The 24212-nt window shown below is 47.5% G+C and overlaps 2 protein-coding genes across 3 annotated transcripts; both read left to right on the forward strand.

The window, feature by feature from the left end:
* The first annotated feature begins 196 nt into the window (after positions 1-196).
* LOC311021030 (mucin-4) lies at positions 197-14795 on the forward strand. Its single transcript, XM_084021336.1, has 21 exons — positions 197-299; positions 3395-3528; positions 4321-4488; positions 4601-4780; positions 5446-6037; positions 6262-6411; positions 6498-6715; positions 7540-7615; positions 7731-8021; positions 8100-8336; positions 8417-8569; positions 8649-8827; positions 9008-9200; positions 9278-9397; positions 9481-9600; positions 10009-10029; positions 10140-10201; positions 10483-10675; positions 10761-10889; positions 10988-11123; positions 13675-14795. The coding sequence occupies exons 1-21, from the start codon at positions 239-241 to the stop codon at positions 13814-13816; spliced, it is 3555 nt and encodes a 1184-aa protein (XP_083877462.1). The 5' UTR covers positions 197-238; the 3' UTR covers positions 13817-14795.
* Positions 5935-24017, forward strand: calm2a (calmodulin 2a (phosphorylase kinase, delta)). 2 transcript variants are annotated; one of them, XM_084021338.1, is made up of 6 exons: positions 5935-5941; positions 20651-20681; positions 21980-22123; positions 22299-22405; positions 22476-22611; positions 22707-24017. In XM_084021338.1, exons 1-6 carry the CDS (start codon positions 5939-5941, stop codon positions 22733-22735), a joined length of 450 nt encoding a protein of 149 aa, XP_083877464.1. In that variant the 5' UTR covers positions 5935-5938; the 3' UTR covers positions 22736-24017. The 2 variants fall into 2 exon arrangements, with proteins under 2 accessions (XP_083877464.1, XP_083877463.1); XM_084021337.1 differs by lacking the exon at positions 5935-5941 and adding an exon at positions 19640-19764.
* The last annotated feature ends 195 nt before the right edge of the window (positions 24018-24212 follow it).

Here is a 24212-nt window from a genome sequence, read left to right on the forward strand (position 1 = left end):
AAACATATTTCACTTTCTGTCCGTAGCCTCCAAACTAAGCCATTTGGTTTACTTCTAAACAAAAGTTCATCTGTCAAACTTAAATTGAAATCCTCCACTCTGATAATGAATTGTCTTCTGAAGGGCTGCTTTTTAAATTGAATGATCTCCCTCCCCATTTGTCCACCCCTCTCTAGATGTGGACGAGTGTGAGACAGGGCAGCAGGAGTGCAGTGAGTTTGCCCAGTGTGTCAACACGATGGGCAACTATTCCTGCTTCTGTCTCAGCGGCTTCACGGGCGACGGGAAGAACTGCTCTGGTAAGTTTCAATTCGTCCTTATTAAACATTCATCAGTTGGTTCGTTTGCCCCCATAAGTGGACTCCCCCATTAGCACCATGTGGGATTGTTTCCCTGACACTGTCCCATTTTGGATAAATTATAGACTTTGATGAGTGCCAAGTCCAAAATGGAGGATGCCATCCAGTTGCCGGCTGCACTAACATGCCAGGATCTTTCTATTGTGCCTGCCCGCCCGGCATGGAGGGCGATGGCTTTGACTGCCGGGATGTGGATGAGTGCGAGCAGAACTCCACCCGGCCACACAATTGCAGCGTCCAGGCGTGGTGCCACAACACAAACGGGTCCTACATGTGCCAGTGTCAGGACGGATACCAGGGAGACGGACTTCTTTGTGAGGACGAAGACGAATGTCAGCAGGCCACAACCTGTAGCGGGAACATGACGTGTAGCAACGTCCCCGGTTCCTACACATGTTCGTGTGTCTTGGACCTGTTGTATGACGAGGGCACATGTGTGAGTGAAGACACCTGCCTGAATGCCAGCAGCGTCTGCCACCCATTTGCTGAGTGCCGCCCGCACCGCGGTTCTTTCTACTGTCGGTGTAGAGGTGGTTATGAAGGTAATGGCACAGGATGCTGGGATGTGGATGAATGCGACAAATCACAAGGTCAAGTCTGCCCTGTCTCCTCCTACTGCTTCAACACTAACGGCAGCTACGTCTGCAACTGCTGGGAAGGGTTCCAGGACAACGGGACAGATTGCCGGGACGTGGATGAATGTGCGACGGGGAACTTCACCTGCCCCAACAACAGCACTTGTACCAACAATGAAGGCGGCTACGAGTGTACTTGTGACTCAGGCTTCTCAGGCAACAGCTCCCTGTGTTTGGACGTAGATGAGTGCTCCTTTGGATTCATCCAGTGCCCTGAATTCTCCAACTGCCTAAACACTGATGGATCCTTTGTCTGCGAGTGCTGGGAAGGTTACCAAGCCAACGGCAGCGACTGCGAGGATGTCGATGAGTGCCGAGACAACAGTACCTGTCCCGACCATAGCACATGCATCAACATTAACGGAAGCCACCTGTGTAGTTGTGACGTGGGATTTTCCAGCCTGGGTGACTTGTGTGTGGACATGGATGAATGCGGTGACATGGAGCCGAAGGAGCGTTGCACCAATGGCACCTGCATGAATGCTCTCGGCTCATATTACTGTGAATGCATCAAAGGATTCTGGAGCAATAGAACAGAGTGTGTGGATGTGGACGAGTGCTCGGATTCCCTCGACTCTTCAGTGTGTCGGCATCATTCAACGTGTGTCAACGTCCCGGGGTCTTACCGTTGCCCCTGTAATGAGGGGTTTATTCAGAATGGTACGGAGTGTCAGGACGTAGATGAGTGTAGCACCCCACATGGCGACCCTTGCCCCGAGCACTCGTTGTGTAACAACACAGCTGGGTCTTTCTCCTGCCCGTGTTCCCCTGGGTACAAACCCATCGGTGAGGGCTGTGAGGATATCGACGAATGCACGGACGACGCCAACTGCCGCTTGGACCAGGTGTGCACCAACCTACCCGGAGCACACAACTGCTCTTGTCCGTCGGGGTATCACGAGGAGGAACTGGCATGCGTTGACACCGATGAATGCAAGCGTTCGCCGTGCCACCCCTTGGCGAGGTGCTGGAACACCCTCGGCTCCTTTTCGTGCCACTGCCCTCTGGGCTACGCCGGTAACGGCTCCTGGTGCAAAGATGTGGACGAGTGCACCGTCCTGACCGAACCGTGCCATCAGCTCGCCCGCTGCCACAACAGCCCAGGGTCGTTCGTGTGCGTGTGTTTGCCGGGCTTCGTGAGTATCGGACCACTGTGTGTAGACTTTGATGAGTGCCAACTGGCTAACGGGCGGTGTTACCCTGCTGCCACCTGCTCCAACCACGCAGGAGGCTTCCAATGCTCCTGCAGTCAGGGCTGGAATGCTTCCACAGACAACGGTCATGGAAGAGGAGGATGTGTGGACTGGAATGAGTGTTTGTCACAGATGGCATGTCCTGGACCAACGACCTGCACAAACCTGCCAGGGTCTTACAGCTGTTCCTGTCCGCAAAACAGCACAGTGTGCACAACTCAGAGGGGTTGGTTATGCCTTTACTTATCATGTTTTTTATTTTTATTAATTAGTCGTAATACTGTTCTTTGACTGACAGAACTTTTGGACATTCTTTAGATGTGATATATCATTGTCGTCAGGTGAAAAACTTGAATCTCACTTTGTGTTTAATGTCCTAAAAAATGTCCTTGGTTTTATGTAGAAAACTATATATACATGTTGGGGTTTATTCCATTTGTAGGGAAATTTCAAGAAACAAGGTTTTTCAGCAAGAGCAATAATTCCCATTTAACTGCTATATAGTGGAAAGTTAGTAAACACCATTTTAAAATGGGGCTCTCACTTAAAAAAAAAAAGTGTAACGTTGGTAAATTAATTAAAGAGGATCAACATGGTCAAAATACTTTTATATTTAATTCACGGTTCCTTACTGAGTGACAAGCTAACAGCTAACATCACTGTAAGACAGTTGCGTTGCTAAGGACTTTACCTCTGTACGTGATTTTCCCACTGCTGTCTAGCAAGTTTTGTTGGCTTGTTTTTTGTGTGTAATGGCTGAAGAAAATGTACTCAACGTACTGTCATAACTCTCTGGGACCGGGAGCGTTACTTCAGAAAGTGAATATTAACTATATTATTTAACGGGACCATAGCCGACCCTATGCCACTCTTTAACTTGATGAATTCACCATGCTTTCATGCTACACGGAATACAGAAAATAAGCCCAACAGCAGGTCATTTTCTTCATCTCTCTCATAGTTTAGCTGTTAGCAACATTTCTCTCTCTCTGTGTAATAAGTTGAACAGCAGGGATACCAAGGAGGTGAGCAAAATGCTAAGCTAAACTATTAGCTACATTTTCTCTCAATTTCAAAAACTCATATTGTTTTTATGTTAAGTTTTTGATGTGTACTTTAAACTACTACTCATGTAGTACTCATAGCTCATTCGGGACATTGAATTTTGAATAAAAAGCGACATCTTAATATTGTTTTTACTCCACAGAAAGCAGCCTGTACCCGTTTGGAGCGGAGGTTGGCGACAGAGGAGTGAAGATTGACACCGAAGACGGAAATTCCCCGTACATCATTCCACCGATGGGTTTCCCTTTCCTCGGGAAATTGTATGACAGAGTTTATGTGAGTTTCTCAGTGCATATATTTAAAGTGGCAGTTCCAGACCAGTCCAAATGGGGGCGTCACATGAAATTTTAAGTACCAAGTTTATTAAAGGAGCAGTGTGAAGTATTTTTGGGCTCTATTAGCAAACATCCTTTAAAGCGGACCCATTGTGCTTATCTTCTTCTTCTCTTTCCTTAAGTGTGTTAAATAGTATTTCTGACAAACACACTAACCAATCAGAGCAGACTGGGCTTTTTGGAACGGAGGGGCAGGAGGTCAAAACGGGGCGTTTCAGAGAGCGCCTGAGTAGAGCTGCTGCAGCACAGCCTGATGGGAAAATAAAGCAATGTAACAACCAGAAAAGAAGAATAATTTAAGTGAAACAAATACATAGAACCACTTCTGTAGGTTTCATCTCCAAAAGACTAACATTCAGTGTTAACTTACATTTTATTCATCGTTGAATAATTACAACTTCTCGTCTCTGGGGATAAATGTACAAACATATTAACTACAGTTAGGGGGTCCTGACGGGAGTCCTGATGGGGGTCCAGGTATAATATTATAAGGCTGTCCCCCCAGGTTTGAGATATTAAAATATTAATATTAATATTAAAGCCTTGTTGGCAGCGGCAGCAGTAATGCTCAGTGGAATATAACAGTATAACCTTCATCTCTGTGATATATGAAAGCAATACACTTATTACACACGATTTACCACAGTCTACAATGGGTGAGATGGTCAGCGTAACATTATATATGTGACAGAAGATGACTGATATACAGTATATCTCCGTCTCTGCTTCCCAGTTTTCTGACAACGGCCTCATCCAGTTTCAATCCGTGGTCGAGAACGAGCAGCTCCTCCTGCCGGCTCCTGTAGCCGCCGGTTTCCCCGACGACATGAATGTATCTCTGCTGGCGGCGTTTTGGGACGATGCTGACCTCACTCACGGGGATGGACGGCTGCTCTATAAGGTCAGATGTGAAAGAATTCATTTTAAATGAGTCTTTGCTCTGATATCTAATGATTTAATAGCTTTTTCTGCAGCTTGTGCCTTTATATTCTGTTTTCTGTATTCTGTTTCAGGAATACCATAAACTGGATGTGACGGACGTCTACTCCCAGATCGTTTTTAACCGTACGGAAGATGAAGTGACAAAGTTTGAGGAGCAGAGAGGGAAGCCTGCCTTCAGCCCTGCCTGGATCCTCAAGATCACCTGGGACCACGTGATGCCGGTCTCCTACCAGAAGATCAACTACTCGGAGGTAAGGAGGTTCAGATCTTTCTTTGGGGCTCCTCAGTTTGCCACTTTGGCAGAACCCTTTTAAAACAGCAGATCTGAACTGACTGAATCTTGTCCCTTAAATCTCTCGGTACCGACTGCAGTGGAAGGTGTGATGCAGCAGGGGGCGCTCCTGTTTGCCTGCATGCTCGTCCTACTTTGTCTGCTCTTACACTTTCACTGTGAACCTTTCAGAGGAAGCAGCACTCATGATGTTTCACCCTCTTCAGTGCAGAGAGTTCTGCTGCCACCTGTCTGTTAAATGGCCTCATTCATATGTTTTAAAGCATTTTCAAATCTGGATACGTTACAGCAAATTATGACACCAAACACACCCTTTGAAAAAGCAAACCTTTAGTGATTAATGTAGGGATGGGATGATATAGGATTTTATTGTGGATTGCGATTAAAAAAACATTTTTCATTATCGGGATAAACGTAAATAATGTTTCTTAATTTAATGTAAGGTAATTTCAAGATGTTTTAGTGCCATTTAAGGGTTTCAAGCATATTTAGATTTTATTGTGATAATATTGTGAATTGTTCTTATTTTGGCCAGGAATAACCTGAAATGAGTTTATCACACCATCCCATGTCTATATTAATGTAAAAATGTCAATAATTAGAGTTTATATGGGTGATTTTCAGACGAACACGTTCCAGTGTATCCTGACCACGGACGGAGTGCGATCCTTCGCCCTCCTGCGATACGGCGAGATGCACTGGAGTCCGGGCCAGAGGCAACACCACGACGCTCTCATTGGCTACACCGATGGACGCTCCGCCCATGAGGAGCCCACCGTGCCGCCAGAAAACCTCTACGGGCCTGGCGGCAGATACAGGCCCCAGCAGGTGAAAGGTTTCATGGGGAAGTTGGGTCAGCTAGTGTACGATCTGACGGGACCGGTGGGGTCGGACCCCGATTTCCGTATCAGGTGCCAGGCGTGGGCGATGGAGGAGCCCGACCCCGGTGAGTGGATGGAGGAGCTGCCTGCGTGTCCCTGCACCCGCACCCAGGCTCTGGAGGACCTGTCCTTCCTGCAGGACATCGCTGATCCAGGTTCCAGGGTGCAAGCGCTGAGGGGTCAGCGGTGGGGGGGCGCCGGGGGCCACGTCTTCCGGTCCGTCCTGTCCAACAGACATGGTTCAGGGAAGAGGTGTGTGTATGACCTGGACGGTCCGCTGGTCGCCAGGTACAATGAACGCTACTTCTCCGGACGCAGCATCCAAAAACACATCGGTAATGGTCTAATGGAGCTTTGTACTATTAATGCACAGAAACACAAATATGAGGAGAAGTTCCTGAAGATGACTTGGTTTTACTGTTCTTCAAATACTAATCAGTGGAAAACAACAACAGTTTTAGTTTGCCTGTAAGATGTTGGTGCCTTGCTCAAGGACAAACCTGAAACTTCATACTCTGTGCCTTCAAGTGTAAGGATTTCATCAGGCCTATCTCTCCAGATGAAGACCTCCTCCCGTTCCAGTGGTGTTGTGCAGAGTCTCCTCTGTGCCACCTCTACCGCAACAAGAGGCCGCTGGACCGCTGCCAAGGTTTCAGCTGGTCCAGCCATGACGTCTGCACCACGACGGAGAAGGCGACGCAGGGCGTAGGTGAGCAAGTTGATCAATCATGATAAGTCATTCCCAGAAAAGGTGCCAATCAAAGACAAAGATTTCATGGTGACTTCCTTGTGCAGCGATGGTGTTCGGCAGCCTCCACTTCGTCACCTTCGACGGGGCCGAGTACTCCTTCAAGGCCCTGGGAGAGTTTGTCATATTGCGTCTGTCCTCGGCCACCGGCTCTAATATCTTCACCCTGCAAGGACAGACTGACAAGCTACAGACAGACGCAGGCGGGATGGCCGAGGTCCCGGTGGTGGTTCGCATGGCTGCCTTCCACCAGGGCATCGGCAAGGTCAGGATGTTCCTCAGAGTGTGTGGTTGCATTTCACAGAGAGAGAGAGAGTTTGGCGTAAAGGAATTGGAATATAAGCTTCTCCACTTTCTACCTGAGAGCAGATGAGGAGGATGTGGAAGGCCAAAGGGCAAGGCTGATAGAAATGGTTTTCTCTCCTGTGTTTATGAACGGGTGAAAAAGTTACTTTTTTCCCCAAAACAAAATATAATTTTGTCTTTTAATTTACATAACTGAAATTACTATGACATGTTCCTGATTGTTTTCTTGATTCTATTGTTTTTTTTAGCTGCTACAACTTCACCTTTTTTCACAGAAGAAAAAAAAATAATTTGAAAAATTATATATATTTTTTTACCTGTTCTGCAAGTTCTTTGCCTCTCAGGCCTTCTATAGTTAGTACACAGATCTAGGAACTGTGAGGTGATTAGCCTAGCTTAGCATCAAGAAACAGCATCTTTCCTATTTCTGTCCAAAGCTCAAAGAAACACACATCAACAATCGTGTTTGTTTAATCCACAAACAAACAATATAATAATATAAAAGCAGCTACTTGTGGTTTTAGGGGGAGTTTATGCTAAGCTAACTTATCGCCTCCAACTTAATACATGAGAGTGGTATCAGTGTTCTCGTCTAGAGGATGACCTCATCAGTAACCTAAGTGATGGTTGGGATTCAGGAGGCAAAGATACCATCGACTTATCTAGACTATTTCTTTCAACCTCTTGAGAATACAAGATTGGTGGGCAATGAAACAAGAACATACATTTACATGTGATATTTGTAAATCCTGACTCAACACGTGTCTCATATTCAATTTACAGATTGAATGGAGATGTGTGGAGAACGGAGACGGGCTGCAGGTTTTTGTGGATGATGTTGATGTCCCTGTCAACGTTGGTAATGATCGTCACACAATTAAAAAGCTGTTTTGTTTGAGACCTTATAACAGGAGCAGATTTATGTATTTAAATGTTAAAAGTATCTGACAGATATGTGAAAACTGTCCTCTCAGGTGTCGTGTACCTGGACGAGAAGGACTTCGCTGTGCGCTGCATGTCGGTGAACCGCTGCGTGGCGGTCTACGCCGGCGGGCTCCATGTGGTTGTCTGGCGGGTTGTGGGCCATGACCACCTGGAAGCCATGGTGGAGGTTCCTCAGACCTTCTACAACCACACCGTGGGTCTCATGGGTCTCTGGAGCTCCAACCGCTCTGACGACTTCCTCATGTCCGACGGCCGGCTCCTCCCCTCGGTGGACCTCAACCCCCCCTCGGAGGAGCAGCTGCACCACTTTGGCCTGTCCTGTGAGTTGGTCTCTGCCGGTTTGTAGCCCCCGGGATGTAGGGTTGCACCTCTGAACCGGTTTGTATGTGTGCTTCTAGGGGCGGTTCCCGTCCCGGAGAGCCTGCTGTTCTCTCCACCTCCCCTGGTCCCGCTGCAGCCGGTCTCCTCAGACCTCCTGCTGGAGAGCATCAGTCCTGCCGAGCTGGACGAGCTCAGGAGATCCTGTAAAAGCAGCACGCAGTGCGTCCATGACATCATCGCGACTGGCAGCTCCGACCTGGGCCTGCGAACTCTGGACGCCAAGAGGCAATACCAGAACCTGGCTGTGATCTATGGTGAGATGGCTACGCTAGTGTTTGGGGATGGTTTTTTGTGTTTTCACCTTTGACCTGTACTCATGTGATGCGTCTCCTAGGTAACATGCCTCCCATAGTGATGGAGCCAATGGTGATCCGTGGGAAGGTCAACTCCACTGTCAGCATTCAGATTGTGGCTCAGGACCCAAACGGAGACCGGATCACCTACTCACTGCTGCACCCCAGGCCTGCACGGACGTCCATAGGCAGCGGTAAGACACCCCCCCATCCCCCGCCTCCCCAGTTTCCGCCAGGCTCCACCGTACAGCACCTCTGTGCTTTCCCCTTCAGGTGACGGCTTCCTGACTTGGACGCCGCTGACCACGCGGCCCGTCCAGCTGACCATCAAGGTCAGCGACGAGTTTACCAGCTCGCTGTTCAGCCCCATCCTGCACGTCTGCAACTGCCTCAACGGAGGCTCCTGCCAATACAACAGCATCACTGAAAACCACCAGCAGGGAATGTTCCAGGTACATTTTGAAGTTGTTTTTACTTACGACTATGACCAGGTAAGCCCCGCCCCCTAAAGCATCCCCTGCTTTCTGGTCTGGTGGACTCTAAATGGACCATAATGTACTCAATGATCTACATTAGTAGTGTAACTTCCGAGTACAGTATTTCAGTCTGTCTGTTCCGCTCTTCTCCACCAGGTGGTGGCGTGCCTTTGCCCAAAGGGATTCAGTGGAAAGTTCTGTGGGAACACTGCAGACGCATGTCAAGGCAAACCATGTTTCAGAGGGGTCCGGTGCCAGTCCGGGTCCGAGTCGGGCCAGTTCACCTGCGGAGAATGTCCCAATAACACGGTGTCCGGGGGCAAACGGGGATACAAGTGCTTTGAGCATGGTCTGTAGCGCTTTGTGCAGTCGTACCATTTTGGAGACTCCCAACACACTATAACCGATCTCATTCTCCCTTCTTAGACATGTGCGTCCCTCCGTTCCCCTTCCCCTGTCACGAAGACGCCGACTGCCTCAGCACCAAACACAACTACACCTGCACCTGTAAACCCGGCTTCACCGGCGACGGGGGCAACTGCACAGGTACCGGACTTCCTGGCGCTTCAGCGGGAACGTCAGCACGGTGGGTTTTACCATGTTTGTAACGCTCTTCGTCTGTGTTGCAGATATAGATGAGTGTGCCGAGCTCTCAACCTGCCCCAATGCTAAGTTTGAGTGTAGGAACAAGCCTGGCTCCATCGACTGCTTCTGCAGATACAAGAAGACCAAGGACACAGACGGATGCGGTATGTGAACCACTAGTCTCTGATTATTCTATCAGTTACACTCCAAATGGCATAAAAATATATATTCCAATAATAGTCTGTTTAAACATTTCCTTGACTTGGCCTTAAAGCAGCAACCTCTAGTTCTGAAAAGTGAAGCTGGTGCTGAAGTGCCTTAAACTTGAAAAATGCCCCTTTAAACCTTTTTTGATCACATTCACGGTCATACTGTGAACCTATTTAAGATCATATGCTGAATATATTATTTGTATTTTCAAATCATATCTTTTTCTTCTTGGAAAACGAAATTTGGCGCGTGCTTACATCAGATAATATCGACCAATATTCAACCAATCACATCATGACATCCATGTCCAGCATGTCTCCAACATGTTTAATGCAAGCTTTGAATGACGTGTTTCTCTGCAGGTGACACTGCCAATCCACCAGGTAAGAACCTCCTTCCATGTGTTTCCTCCTCTGTTACCGTGGTAAACATGCCCATATATGGTAACACACAAGGTCATCACACAGCTGTTGCTGCTGTTCTGTGTCTGCAGGGTATAACGTGTTCAACGTCTCCATGGGCTGGACGAGGGACCAGGCTGACAGACTCAAACAGGTGTGTGTGTGTGTGTGTGTGGGTGGGGGGGGGGGGGGGGGGCTGGAAGCTGATTGGTGGAAACAACACAGGTGTGACAACGGGAAAAAAGAAGGAAAAAAGCACGAGAGGCAGGGAACTTCCAAATAAAACAGTAAATAGCCTAACCAAGACAAACCTGAGATCATGACAGCCAGGGGGAACCCAGATTAGAACCCAGACCCCTCTTGCTCTGAGGCTTATCAGTGCATGTAGTAATGAATAAATACAAACATGATGATATCTCTTTCCTTCTCTCTCAGCTGGTGGACATCCTCTCGTTGGGCTTCCAGAACAAATTCTACAACGCCAGCAGGAAGGAGCGAGCTCAGGGCTCCAGTCCAGGTGTGAGCGAGTACCGCATCAACGTGTCCAGCGACACGCCACACTGGTACATCAGAGACTACCTGGCCCGGGTCAGCGGCCACTACCACATCAGCACCGTGGAGGTCGACGGTGAGCAGCACACAGCGAGGTGGGGCTCGGCGATCAGATATGAGTCGGTTGGTATATAAGCCTGCTTCTCCGTCCACACCCACAGATCTGGATGAGTGTAAGGCCAAGGAGGCGGCGTGCGTCCATCCGGCCCTCTGCACCAACACGTACGGAGGCTACAGGTGCGTCTGCAACGGCACGACGGACGTGGATAAAACCCAGTCCTGTGTTATCGGTGAGGATCCCCCGCAGATCACATCCCACCACCGTGATGAGAGCATTTCCTATGAACATGTTTGTGATGACTCGGTTTGGGGATTTGACCCTACACAGACCGAGACCAGGTGAACGAGGTGGAACTGGACCTGGTCCTGGGTCTGGTTCTGGGCATCGGCATCCCTCTGCTGCTGCTGCTGCTGCTCGCCGCACTGGCCTGTTTCTGCTGCTGCAAGAAGACGGTTAGCGGAGAGTGAGTCACGTTCAATCATCACGTTATACGCAACATTAATGTCTGAATGATGAAGAGGGTTTTTGCTGCTGACGGGGTCGGTAAGTTGATGTCAGGTTAGAAAGGTATGTTTGAGCAAAGCTTCTGATGATATTCACATAAGGAATATATAAATATAACGGAATACTTCACTCGAAATACTATATTTTGAGTACCAAACTGTTTTCAGCTTAGATTCACAAACCCAGTTTAATTAATAAATCAAAAATAATAATGAATGCATGATGGACCAGGTGTCTGTAAAGACCTGGGACCTCCTGATGCACACACACACACACACACACACACACACACACACACACACACACACACACACACAGGTCTGCCCAGAGACAATCTTTTACAGGCTTTAAATCCTGTCCACTGCGCTGCAGCAGCTTTCTTCTATCTCACGTCTCACTGCCCACTCTCTTACTATATTAAACAAAAACACTTCCTACTAACAGCTTCGGTCCGACTTATGAAACTGCACTTGGGTAACACCGACGAGTGTTTGCAGATAGAACGTACAGAAGTAACGATGAGGGGAACACATCCGCAGATTAGAGGTGTTGTTTGCACCAAATCAGTTCATCCTTTCGTCCAAGAGTCCCAATCAAAACAAAATCATCCGTTGTAATTTCTTAAATTAATAGTTTGACTTTGGGGAAATACACCTATTTGCTTTCTTGATGCAAGGAGAAAATTACACTCTCACTCGAAGTTTATCTTAGCATAAAGACTAGAAACAGAGGGAAGCAGCTAGCATGGCTCTGTCCAAACTAGGCAACATCATCTGCATATGAACAAATCTCAAGAACATTGTCACGGAGGCAGCTGGAATTATGGTGTAATTATAAATTAACTTACAACAAGCAGTCCACAAAGGCAATAAAATCCACTACAGTCCAGTAAGACCAGGAAGACGGGGTGAACACGCTGGATCATGAACCGAATAACACAAGACAACACCCAAGAGACTAACTGTGAAACAAGACACAGGTGGGCCAACATGAAGGCAGGCTGAAAGCTGATTGGAAGAAGACACAAGGAGACAGGACAAGGTTGATGAGATTAATATCACAGAGTTGATACAGAAAAAGGGAGGGAAATCTAAAACGACAAGAAGTGAAGCTAAAACAAGGACACCAGAGACAGAAACTACAAACCTCAAGATCATGACATGATCATTCCTACAAAAAAATAAAACCTGTTTTAAAGAGCGTTATGATGCATGGTGCAACATGGTGATGCATGGTGATGCAGCGTGGTGATGCATGGTGATGCATGGTGATGCATGGTGGTGCAGCATGGTGATGCATGGTGATGCATGGTGATGCATGGTGCAGCATGGTGATGCATGGTGATGCAGCGTGGTGATGCATGGTGATGCAGCGTGGTGATGCATGGTGATGCAGCATGGTGATGCATGGTGATGCATGGTGGTGCAGAGTGGTGATGCATGGTGATGCATGGTGATGCATGGTGGTGCAGAGTGGTGATGCATGGTGATGCAGAGTGGTGCAGCATGGTGATGCATGATGATGCAGCGTGGTGCATGGTGATGCAGCGTGGTGCATGGTGATGCATGGTGATGCAGCGTGGTGCATGGTGATGCAGCGTGGTGCATGGTGATGCATGGTGATGCAGCGTGGTGCATGGTGATGCAGCGAGGTGCATGGTGATGCATGGTGATGCAGCGTGGTGCATGGTGATGCAGCGAGGTGCATGGTGATGCATGGTGATGCAGCATGGTGCATGGTGATGCATGGTGATGCAGCGTGGTGCATGGTGATGCAGCATGGTGCATGGTGATGCAGCGAGGTGCAGCGTGGTGATGCAGCGTGATGCAGCGTGATGCGTGTACAGATGTACAGCATCTGGCCAGGTGTTAGTGGGCCACAGAGACACATAATCCCCTGGTGACTGGCCTGCTTTCTCTGCTGTCAGTAAACGCCACCCTATATGGATATAATGGGATGATACTGGGATTATGTGGTATAGATATAATAATACTTAAAGGTCCCAGATGTACGGGGTGGGTTGGTTTGACTTAAAGTCCAGATGAAAGATGCCTATAGACGACGTCTCCATTCATATTGTGCAACTATTTAACAATGTATGATCATTTATTATGATATAACAATCATACTGGATGGAGACAGACAGCAGTGGTGGAGGCAGGAACCCGACTGTGCTTCCATTTTCTCTTTGAAAAACTCAAACAGGATTTTTTATTTTCCTTCCTCAATGTTGGATCAATTCTTCAGATTCCAACCTCACAATTCTTTAATCCCTTCATTGACTTTGTTCTCTTTCTCTGGAGTTTTCTGCTGTTGTTTTAATTCCTCACACTTTTTAATGGAGCAGCCGTCACAGCTTTACTACCTCCACCATGCTTTCTTGTCTCAGAGCTCGTTCGGCTGGACCATCAGAGAACTTTTTATTTGTTTTACTCATTTAGAAAGAAAATGCATTTATTGGATGATGATGATGTCATGCATTCTGATTGGCTCCGTGTGTTTCCTTCCAGCCTCCCCAACACAATGTCGGACTACATGGAGGAGCAGGACAACCCTCCACCCTTCAACTACTCCGACCCGGCCCTGCACTACACCACCCACTGCAGCCCGCGGATCCTCGACCACTACATACCCAGGCAGCGCTACAGATAGCACACGTCAATACATTATAGAGATTATATAATATATAAAATCACATAACGGCTAACTTCTTTTTCAGCATTATTTTCCCGTGTTTTTGTGTCTGAAGGGGACGTCCACTAAAAGTGCCTGTTTTCAAAGTTTCTGCCAACATTATACCCTACGGGGAAATAAAACCTTTCTCCTTCTCCGTCCATTAGTTAAATCTCACGTTGCATCCAGAATGTAGAAATCAGCTAAACGATACTGAAATCTCCAACTCTCTACCAGAGATGATGGAGGAACCAAAACCTGTACTCAAGTAAGGGGATTGTGACTTTAGAATAATGTGACTCAAGTAGAAGTAAAACGTAATCATCCGAATAATGACTTGAGTAAGAGTAAGTAAGGTTTTAAAACTTCTGATTGACTGTTTCAATAATCAGAGCATGAAACGTAAAACTAAAATCTAGAATCCAGATATACGTTTGATTGGTGGAACGGAGTCATGTGAGCGTTCTGCCTCAATGACAGATTTCAGAAATCATCGTCCTCCATTCGACACAAAAACAGGTTGAAAAACATCAAAGTTGCCTTTTTAAACACGAAGAACTCACAAACTCAGCGACAGCACTTTTTCAGCCACCATGTTTTCTAAAGACAAGATGAACGACTCTTATTTATACCGTAACAACCGAGTAATTAAACCTGAGTGACTTTTAAAGTCGATTATCTTCCGACCCTCCGCGCTGAGCGCGCTGCCAAGGCCGAGCTGGGATCCGGTTCACCGTGGAGAGTCTGACCCAGCAGAACTCCACAATCTGTTGGCTGGAGACGCCGATGGAAAAGCAGAACCACTGCAGTGGTCTTCAGTTTCCAGCTGACTCCAGGCCAGCAGCCTTCCTTCAGGTCTGTCACGCCTCTCAACTCTGTTCCTGGCTGGATTGTGTCCCAGTTCAGAGGACTTCAGTCTCCTTGTGGAGCTGGATGTAATAAACTGTGAATCATTAAAAAGCCACTTCATCAACGTTGTGCTGAACATTATCTTAATATCAGATGTGTGTGTGTGTGTGGGGGTGAATCCTCGTCCACTCTGCGGTCAGCTGAACTCTGATCTCCCGCTGGGGAAGATTCAACGCATCACATCGTCATCTTCCTGCGAGCTGATACATGTCAAGCTGCTGATAATTCATCGTGTGTGTGTGTGTCTGTGTGTGTGTGTGTGTGTGTGTGTGTGTGTGTGTGTGTGTTGTTCATGCTGGCTCTGAACTAAATTGTGTTTCAGCGTTTTGTCCCTCCTCGGCGGTTATAGTCTTCAAAATGGAAGCCTCCTGAGAACTTACCCGTCCAATGTTAGTACAAATAAGAAATTCTTTGCTCACGAGGATAAATCAGATTATAATAAGATACTTAATTACTTAACATGTTACACACTGCCCCTTTAAGTAGCAAAAGACATCCTTGTACAGAATAAATATGATATTATTGGGTTATTAGTGATCTAATAAAGAAATGTTTTGTATCTTGCAGCAGCAAAGTAACTGTGGCTGTTATAATTGTAGTGGAGTATAAACATAAAGTAGCAGACGATGGAAATACTCGAGTACAAATATGTCAACATTAAATTAAAGTAAAAAAGATACTTGATTAAATGTACTTTTCCATCCACAGTTACTTTGAGCATGACTCTCCAGTTCGGCTTTTATTTATTTTTACGGCTCCCTGCAATATCTCCTGTGGCCACCAGGTGTCACAGCTGAGGCTTCCACACAAAGTCAGATCAATCACACTTGTTTATGGGCAGTTTAAGCAGAAACGCAGCACACACACACACACACACACACACACACACACACACACACACACACACACACACACACACACACACACACACACACACAGACGACCAGACACCTCTGCAGCCTTCATCTGGACGCGGCCTGCATGCGCCCCCCCTGCAGAATGAGATCATCTGAGAGGCGGCCCTGCAGGTCCCCGCCACTGCAGAGACAGACCGGCCTCCTGCCGCCGCCGCCGCCGCCGCCGTCACCGGGGTCAAGGACGGGGAAACGCAAAAACCCTGTCACTTCCTTATTGTGCCCCCCCCCCCCCCCCGCATCCCCCCCTCTGCAGTGCTTCTTCCGTTCCAGCGCCGACTTTCTACAGGATTCTGATTTGACAGCGTAAACTGAGATAACACCACACACACACGAGAGGAAACTTGTGGAAAAGAACTAAAAAAAGAAGAATCTGCAGCGAGCAGAGCTTCCTGCCACCTGTTCTGGTAAAAGTGAATGAGGGGCTTCTGGAAGCTTCCAAGGAGCGGCGTGTTCATGTGCTGCTGAAGGCTGCGGCGTTTGAACTCCAGCTCCACCACGCTGACTGCAGCAGACAACCTGGAGGCACGCCAGGGAGGGAGGGGGGAGGGGGGTTAGAAAGAGTCAGAGAGGAAGAGGACAGGAGGGAAATGAAAAGTGAGGGAGAGAAGATCAACAGCAGGGATTCTATTTGACAGCCAGTAAGTGGTTTTGTCCCTCAGATCCCCTCGAATGAAACAACTGCAGGTTCAGAGATGGCTGATGATGGGGGGGGGGGGGGCTAAGTGCATGCTTAACACTATATCCATTTCATCACAACGGTGAAATAGTCTGGGAATAGCCGGCCCGCCCCAAATCCTCTTATCCGATTTGAGGCCATTAATCATTTCTGCCTCATGATGTAATTTTGGAAAACATGTCATTTCTTGGTAACAGGTAACGTAGGACGCCCCGGACGCCGCCCCGTTTCCGGACGCCGCCCCGCCCCGTTGTTACACACGGCCAGTATCGGCCCGTAAAGCCATTCACGCCAACTAAGGAGCGGTTTTGCTTAAAAGGTAAAGGGTCAGACCTTTGGCCTGGTGCATGCTGGGAGGTATTACTGCTAATCAGGAATTCCTCTTAGAAGGCGGGTCAGCTGCAGATCATAAAAAATGCATGCACACATGAACGCCCCCGCCCCCCCCCCCCAGAAGCTTCTAATCCAATCTCACGTATACGAGAGGCTAATCTCACGTACGGCGTGCACGCAGGGGAACTTCAAACGCCGCCCGAAGGCAAACAGTCAATGTAAAGGCCTTTTCACTTATAGCTCAACATCCACAAACAACCGCCATTCTCTCCCGTGAAAGGTGACCCCCCCCCCCCCCCCTCCACCAGCAGGTGCATTACAAAAACCTCATTCATTGATAATGGCGTACACGTCTTTCAGTTACCCAGGTGTCACCAGACCTTTCCATCGAAGCCCCTCCCCCCTCTTTAGGCTTTTTGTTTGGAAGCAGCTGTATTTTAGAGCGCCGTAACACTGCACCCGCTCAGCCGGCCGTTGGTTCTCAGATGCACCAACCTGCCCCCCCCCCCCCAAAACCTCAACATGGTAGGTGCCCCTGCAAAGGGAACAATGCTAACAGCTAGCAGCCGGGGAGGGGAGGGGAGGGGGAGTTGATATGTTACAGGCCACCAGGAGGTGACGTTAATGAAGATGGAGTTGCGACCTGGCCTCCTCTGAACCAGGATGACCTTTGACCTCCCCTCGGTATGGAAATGAAAGCTTTCGCTCCGTGAAGAATGTTCTGGGTTGGGCTCCGGGTCCGATAAGGACTCCTTTTTTCTGTGAGGCGGTTACATATTCACAGAGCCGACCGAGCACACATGAATGAAAAATACCGCCTCACGTCCACAAACAGCGCTGGAGCGTGCTCGCCGCCCAGCACCGCCGCGAGTTAAGTCTGACATCACGGAGATTTCAGGTTTCGGGACATTGAGTCACGTCTCCGAGGTGGCTCCAGTATTCCCCGTTCGTATTAACCTCCAACCTAAAATCACCTTTGACCTGGAGCAGGTCCTCGGAGACCCTCGGGATCATCGCAGGGCATGTCATCACCCCGCCAAACAGCTGATTGTGCAAGTCGGGGTTAAAGTGCGGCTCTAGAAATTGGCCAGACGGACGCCGGTTGTTCTGATTTGGATTTATGACGCGATAAGTAAACCGTTGTCTCCTAGCAACCGTTTCATTGGAGCAATTCACCATGCTCCAAAGAGCATGACTGATATGGGCCAAGGCCAATTCCGATATTTTGGAGTAAAACATTTTTTCCGATATATCGTACGATATTTATAACAGTTTCCTGTTTATTTTATTTCTTGTTTAGTATTTTAACCAGGTTGTGGGACTATTGTTGGTGGTAGGGCCCTCTGCTGGCACAAGCTATGTAACAACACCATTTAGGAATCTAGCATCACTTATGCTATTAGAATCTTCGCAAATTTATGTTTTTGGCCGGAGAACGCACCTGATACCGATGTATCTGCGACGGGCTAATATTGGCCAATTAAATCGCTCTAATATTCTATCATAAGCGAGTGCAGTTAAGTGTTCGAGGCAACTACGTATTAGTTATTAATATCTGAATCTATACACCTCCACGTCGTTCACTCACGCGCCGGCTTATTGCCGTCTTGTGATGGGGCCTTTGTGCCGTCACCTTATGGAATTACATAATCTGCACAGAGACAAAAAAAAACCCTGTAGCAGAAAAACAGATTTAAATGAAAGAAACCAATGTGCTCCAGATTAGGTAGGTTGGGAAAGAAGAAGAAGAAAAAAGAAAAACCAGCCTGGCTGAGTCCAAAGCTGCTCAGCAGATCACATGGCTCCGGCAGCAGCAGCAGCATCACCTCTGCAAACAGCGCAGATGGAAGTGGGAACCACTTCGGATCCTCATTTCTTACATCGACGTGTTAGATATTGAGCTTTTTCACAATCCCCCCCCCCCCCCCCCCCCCTCACTCTCTCTGCTTATAGTGTGACATCCGTGTCTAATAATAAGAGTGGCGGTGGAGTTAGGAGGAAGGTGGTGGAAGGGGGGATTCTAGTACATTCTCTTCTTCAAATCCTTCTCCTTGCACATCCCCCGTCCACCCTCCTCCACGTCTCCCATGGGACACCAGGGCCAGAGACAGGTGGTCACCGGGGGAGGGACCATCAGATCCTCTCCATCCAAACACCAGCAAGCACAACCAGAACCTGAGGATCCACCTGAAGGAACACACATGCATACACATGTACGCACATGCTGCTGCTTATTCCAAACTATTACACTTAAAGCCCTGACACTGCATCTCATTATGCATCACATTTAAAGTGATGAAGAGTTGCACAGGCAGGGGAAGTCAGGAAACTCGTTGAACTCTGTCACAGTCTGTGCTACACGTTGTAAAGGCAATTTAAAGTAATGCAATCAGGAAAAGAAACAACAAAAAACTGCAGCGATGGGGAAGTATGGTAAACTCAAAGTGGGTCAGTGGTGTATCCCGTTTACACACCACTGCGCTCCTTGTTAAGCTAATTACTTATCTAAAACTATCTTTACTGAGCCCCCCCCCCGAAGAGAAGATGCCCACATGAACACAGACGGTGCAACAAGCGCGTCTGCGATGCCTGTGGCACCGAGCGGGATGTCTACGGACGAGATGCAGCGGGCAGCGCAGACCATGGGAGTGACGCATTGCAGGTACAAACGCGCCAATCAGAGAGCGCGATTTCTCTCGGCTACGTCCCGCGCCGCATCACACAGTAGCAGAAAGTATTCATGCGCCGTCGTGTAGACCGGCGGCAAACGCGCGATATAATTAATCACGGGGTCGTTAAATATTTCGCAGTGGGTGGCGCGTGGATATCGCGAACGTTTATCGATTTTCTCGTGAAGCTGATGATTTCTCTAAAAGGCGTTTTGAGGTAATTCAACGGCGGAGGGGAAAGGGAAGGCGGCGCAGTGATATCAAAAAGGGGCGGAGTTTAGGATCGCCGTTAAAGGCGAGTCCTCTTGCCTCTTCCTCAGTGTGTTCATAGAGATTGTCAGTCTGTGTGAGGCTTCGTGTCGGCTTTATTTTGGCTTGTTACGGATTTTGTCGTGAACCAGCCGCTTCATCTTCATCGAAATGGTAAGAATAAAATAAAAAACAAGGTTCATATTTTCTCTCTAGTCTAGAAACGGCTGCCCCATAGATAGAGCGTTTCTATTATTCAAAATTAACGTGAATAGGAACGTCACCGGCAGCCGAGCTGGATCCACGTTAACGTTACCGCAGAATAAGTGACAGTTCGCTGGTTGCTAGGCGATGCTAGCTTTTTTTTTTTTTTTAACAAAACTGCGGTTAGCTTAAAAAAACTGCGTTTTTGTCTCGAGTCAATGCGGTAAGTTAACAACCGTGTTACTAACGCCAGCGCCGTCACAGCGCATCGTAGTTAACGTATTCTCTCTCTAACGTTAATGTTCGCTTAGCTAGCTATTTGTACGTTTTTGAGAAGTGACGTTACATTACGTTAACTTGGGCGATAGATGCCGGTATCTTTTATTTAAAACCCGATGCCTCGCTTTGTTACGACTGTTGAATTAACGCCGCCGTCCCTGAACAGCGAGCCGGCCGGTCCGCGTCATGTTTTAGCTAACGTTAGCTCCAACTTTAGCGCTTCCTAGCTTAACATTTACCGCCAAATTTGTACGTCGCCCGTTGTGTTTCTGTGGTAAAGTTGGCGTCACCGAACATTCAAAAAACGCGGAAAGATCCGCCTGTGACGTTTTTTGAAGGAGCTCGTCTTACGACATGTCGCCGCTCAGTGACGAGATTGTTTTAGCCGACGGACAGGAAAAGCGTTTTTTTTTTTGTGCTGACACAACAATAAACTCCCAGAATAACCAGAAATGTGTGTGTGTAACATGTTAAATGAATGGGCGGCAATCACGTTGACGTCATCCAAGTTGGTCTAAGACTGAGCAGCTAATTCTGCATATATTATATATATTTCATCTTGTATTTTTCTTTACAGGCTGATCAGCTTACAGAAGAGCAGATTGCTGGTAAGACATCGCTGCACCCCCTCCCCCCCCTCTCATATCCTGCAAAGCAGCCTCAGTTATGGATCCTTGCGTCTCCCTGCAGTGGATTTATACTTTTGCCTTTTAAGGCGTTCCACAGGGCAGCTGCTCATAAAACAGGAATGAATGAAACGACTTGTTCCCCTCTTGCTGGCTTCTGGAGCGCTAGAAGGACTCCCTCCATGGAAAACTTTTGCATTTTCATGGTCGCCTGTGTAATATATGATGTAATCTGGAAGGTGTGTGTGTGTCATATTCTTTTTACATGCTGTGAGTGATGTGTCCTTTTGCCCTGGGTGTGTTCTCACCGGACGGGAAGGAACAATTGCTGAAGCAACTTGGTAGTATTACTGATATTCTAAGAGGAGACCTAGATGTTGCAATCCAGTCCTGCAGGAGTGTGGGTTTTCTGCAGCCAGCGTGTGTGCAGCGCATGTAGGAAATGTGACACTGTTGTAGTGGTTTCTCTTGATTTTTATCTCCCAGCCTATTGTGTCATCTTAGGTCTCCGCTTTCACAATGTGCTGATCTCTTCCCCTTGCTCTATTTCATGGAATCAGCTTTTAAGTTGCTGTAGGTTTTTGTTGACGTGTGCCATTTTTTTTTTTTTTTTTTTTTTAGATCTGTAAGCCTGTATAAACAGCACGCTAAGACCATGCACGGGCATGTTTTGTTGACGTGGGGGGAAATTTACAGTAATTTAATGTGAAGTAAGCGACTGCAGTGAATTTTTATGGCTTGTACCAAAGGAATTGGACCCCCTCCCACAGACGTTTCCTGCAGTCGATGCAGACGGCAGGCCTTTCCTCGTAACAAAAAGGGTGTTGCCCTGTGTGTGCGTGTGTGTGTGTGTTTGACCCTATACATGGTGGGGGCAGGTTGTAGTTTTATGATGCTGATGGGCTGCTGCATGACACTACACGTTGCCGTTGGCCTCATCACACTTGATGAGTGTCATTTGCTGCTGATGTGACCCGAGCGGCCTGCTGGGCGGTCTCGTTTAGTGGGGAACGACTGCAGGACTCGTCACCGTGCTGTAGCTGGTTTATAACCGACACATTAGTGATGTAATGCCACTTTTTGAGTCTGGAGCCAGTTCTGGGTTTGGGGCAACATGATACACATACTTGAGGTTAAGGTGTTTGTTATGCAAGGTGGGCTGACGACACATGGATTTAAAAAAGCCAATTTGACCTTTTGTCGTGTTTGTTTTGTTGGATTACAGCCGTGTGTGTTCTGGCAAACATAAGACGCCCTTCTACTTCCTTTTTTCCGTGCAGAGTTCAAGGAGGCATTTTCGCTCTTTGACAAGGACGGAGATGGCACCATCACCACCAAAGAGCTCGGCACAGTCATGCGCTCTCTTGGCCAGAACCCTACAGAGGCAGAGCTGCAGGACATGATCAATGAAGTGGATGCTGATGGTGAGGACTCAATCAGCTTTCAAAGCCCACACACACACACACACACACACACACACACACACACACACACACACACACACACACACACACACACACACACACACACACACACACACACACACGCTGTTGGTGTACTGGATGGAAACCCCTCGTCACCGTCTCTTTGTTTTCTCAGGAAATGGAACGATAGACTTCCCAGAGTTCCTGACAATGATGGCCAGGAAGATGAAGGACACAGACAGCGAGGAGGAGATCAGAGAAGCATTCCGCGTCTTTGACAAGGTAAGTCCTGTCTGCACACAAATCGCCTGCACAGTTGTCAAACGTGCTTACTGACTGATGTCGCTTTCAGGATGGCAACGGATACATCAGCGCCGCCGAGCTGCGCCACGTCATGACAAACCTCGGGGAGAAGCTGACCGACGAGGAAGTGGACGAGATGATCAGAGAAGCAGACATTGATGGAGATGGACAGGTCAACTATGAAGGTTGGTACATGTGGTGTGTGTTTTTACATCTCAAGTCCATTTGGGTCACTCGTCACATACTGAGCCGCCACACTTTTCTTTTCTCTCCCCTGCAGAGTTCGTACAAATGATGACGGCGAAGTGAAGGCCTTGTACAGATTTCGTATATAAATAATTTGCCTTTTTTTTTTTTTTTTTTTTTTTCTCTTTGTGTAATTTATCTGTAAAATCTTAATAGCCCCCCCTTCGTCCCTGCCCCTTCTGCTGTCCAAAGGAACTGCATGTAAACTCCATAGGCTCTTGTCCCCATGTCCTTTTTCTTTTGCTGTCATGGTGTTTTGGAGTGACGGAACGGTCAAACAACCAGATGCCCGTGGAGGCCCCTGGGAGCCGGAGAACTTCGAATCTTCCCGTCTTGTGTGCTCGGGGCCCCTCCACCTAAATGGCGACATTGGAAACCTGTCAGCTGATTGTCACTTGGCAACACTGTTGGCATGGAAACAATGTAGAGGAGTTTAAACTCTGCATGGACTACGGACAAAGTATATATATATATGTATATGGAAATCTCAGCATTGCACTACTGCAAAAAAAATGACACGGGTGTATCTCCTAGGTACTCGTACAAACTCTTTTTGTATCTGCTGTTCTATATACCAGAAAACGACTAATCTTATCATGCTTTTTAATGTTTTACTCACTACTTTTACTTTTTTCTTTTCTTTTTCTTTTTATGGCCTTTGGTCATGCCTCAAATAATCCATTCCAAGTTGTATATTTTTGTTTTCCAATAAAAATTGCAATCTACCCGGTTTTGAAAATTGTCTTGTTTTCTCAGTTATAATGGATCCTTGAGTTTGTATACCCTGTAATAATTCACATTTTTGTATTGAGGACAGGATGCTCCGTTTTTGATAGGATTTTTTTCTTTCTTCTCCTTGTTTAGAATACAAATGAAATGTTTACCAAGTTAAATTGTCCCATTAATTTCCAAAAGCACTGAGGAGCATCAGCCAATGCCTCTTAATGTTCTGATGACTCAGATCCAATCTGTATTGTCATTCAAATATCAAATCTCTCGTGTGGGATCAAAGGCTTCTGTTGTGAAGTGCACAGAGCGGTACTGGACTCTGGACCGGCCTCGTGCAGTCCAGGTCCCGTACCGACCGCCACGCGTGTCGGGGCAGCGCGGTGTAGAAGCTGACTGCCTCATGTCTTACTTGGCGTTCGCCCCCTCCCTCCCTCCACCCCCCCAACCCAATCACAGGTGCAGGTGATTGAGCGTACATCAGAACCCATGGTGTAAATAGAGGTGTACCTGTTTGTTTTTGTTAATTTCTGATTGTTGAGTTTGTTACAGTAGCTTGCAGAGATACTAAGTTTGTTATTTTGATGAATGACAAAATAAAGCTCTATTGTGGACCTCAGCTCTGCCTCCTGTGTCACTTTGATGCCCCCCCCCCCCAATGTTGTGGCTGGACTAACACTTCCAAAGCTCAGTTGTCCCTGTGGATGAAACATTTTGGCCATTACAAAATGCACTTAAGTAACAAGCAGTCTATTATGCAAGCATACTGATAATTAAGTACCCCTGATTTGATTTTCCTCAATCTTCTGTGTGT

Source organism: Eutrigla gurnardus (assembly GCF_963514095.1).
Source record: "Eutrigla gurnardus genome assembly, chromosome: 11".
NCBI classification, from domain to species: Eukaryota; Metazoa; Chordata; class Actinopteri; order Perciformes; family Triglidae; genus Eutrigla; species Eutrigla gurnardus.

Excerpts from the sequence above, each read along its gene's own strand:
- LOC311021030 (XM_084021336.1), top strand. The coding sequence starts at position 239 with ATGGGCAACTATTCCTGCTTCTGTCTCAGCGGCTTCACGGGCGACGGG. Across the intron at positions 3,529-4,320 it reads AATTGTATGACAGAGTTTAT|TTTTCTGACAACGGCCTCAT; the intron begins GTGAGTTTCTCA and ends TCTGCTTCCCAG. Across the intron at positions 10,030-10,139 it reads TGACACTGCCAATCCACCAG|GGTATAACGTGTTCAACGTC; the intron begins GTAAGAACCTCC and ends CTGTGTCTGCAG.
- calm2a (XM_084021338.1), top strand. Across the intron at positions 22,124-22,298 it reads CAATGAAGTGGATGCTGATG|GAAATGGAACGATAGACTTC; the intron begins GTGAGGACTCAA and ends TTGTTTTCTCAG. Across the intron at positions 22,406-22,475 it reads CATTCCGCGTCTTTGACAAG|GATGGCAACGGATACATCAG; the intron begins GTAAGTCCTGTC and ends TGTCGCTTTCAG.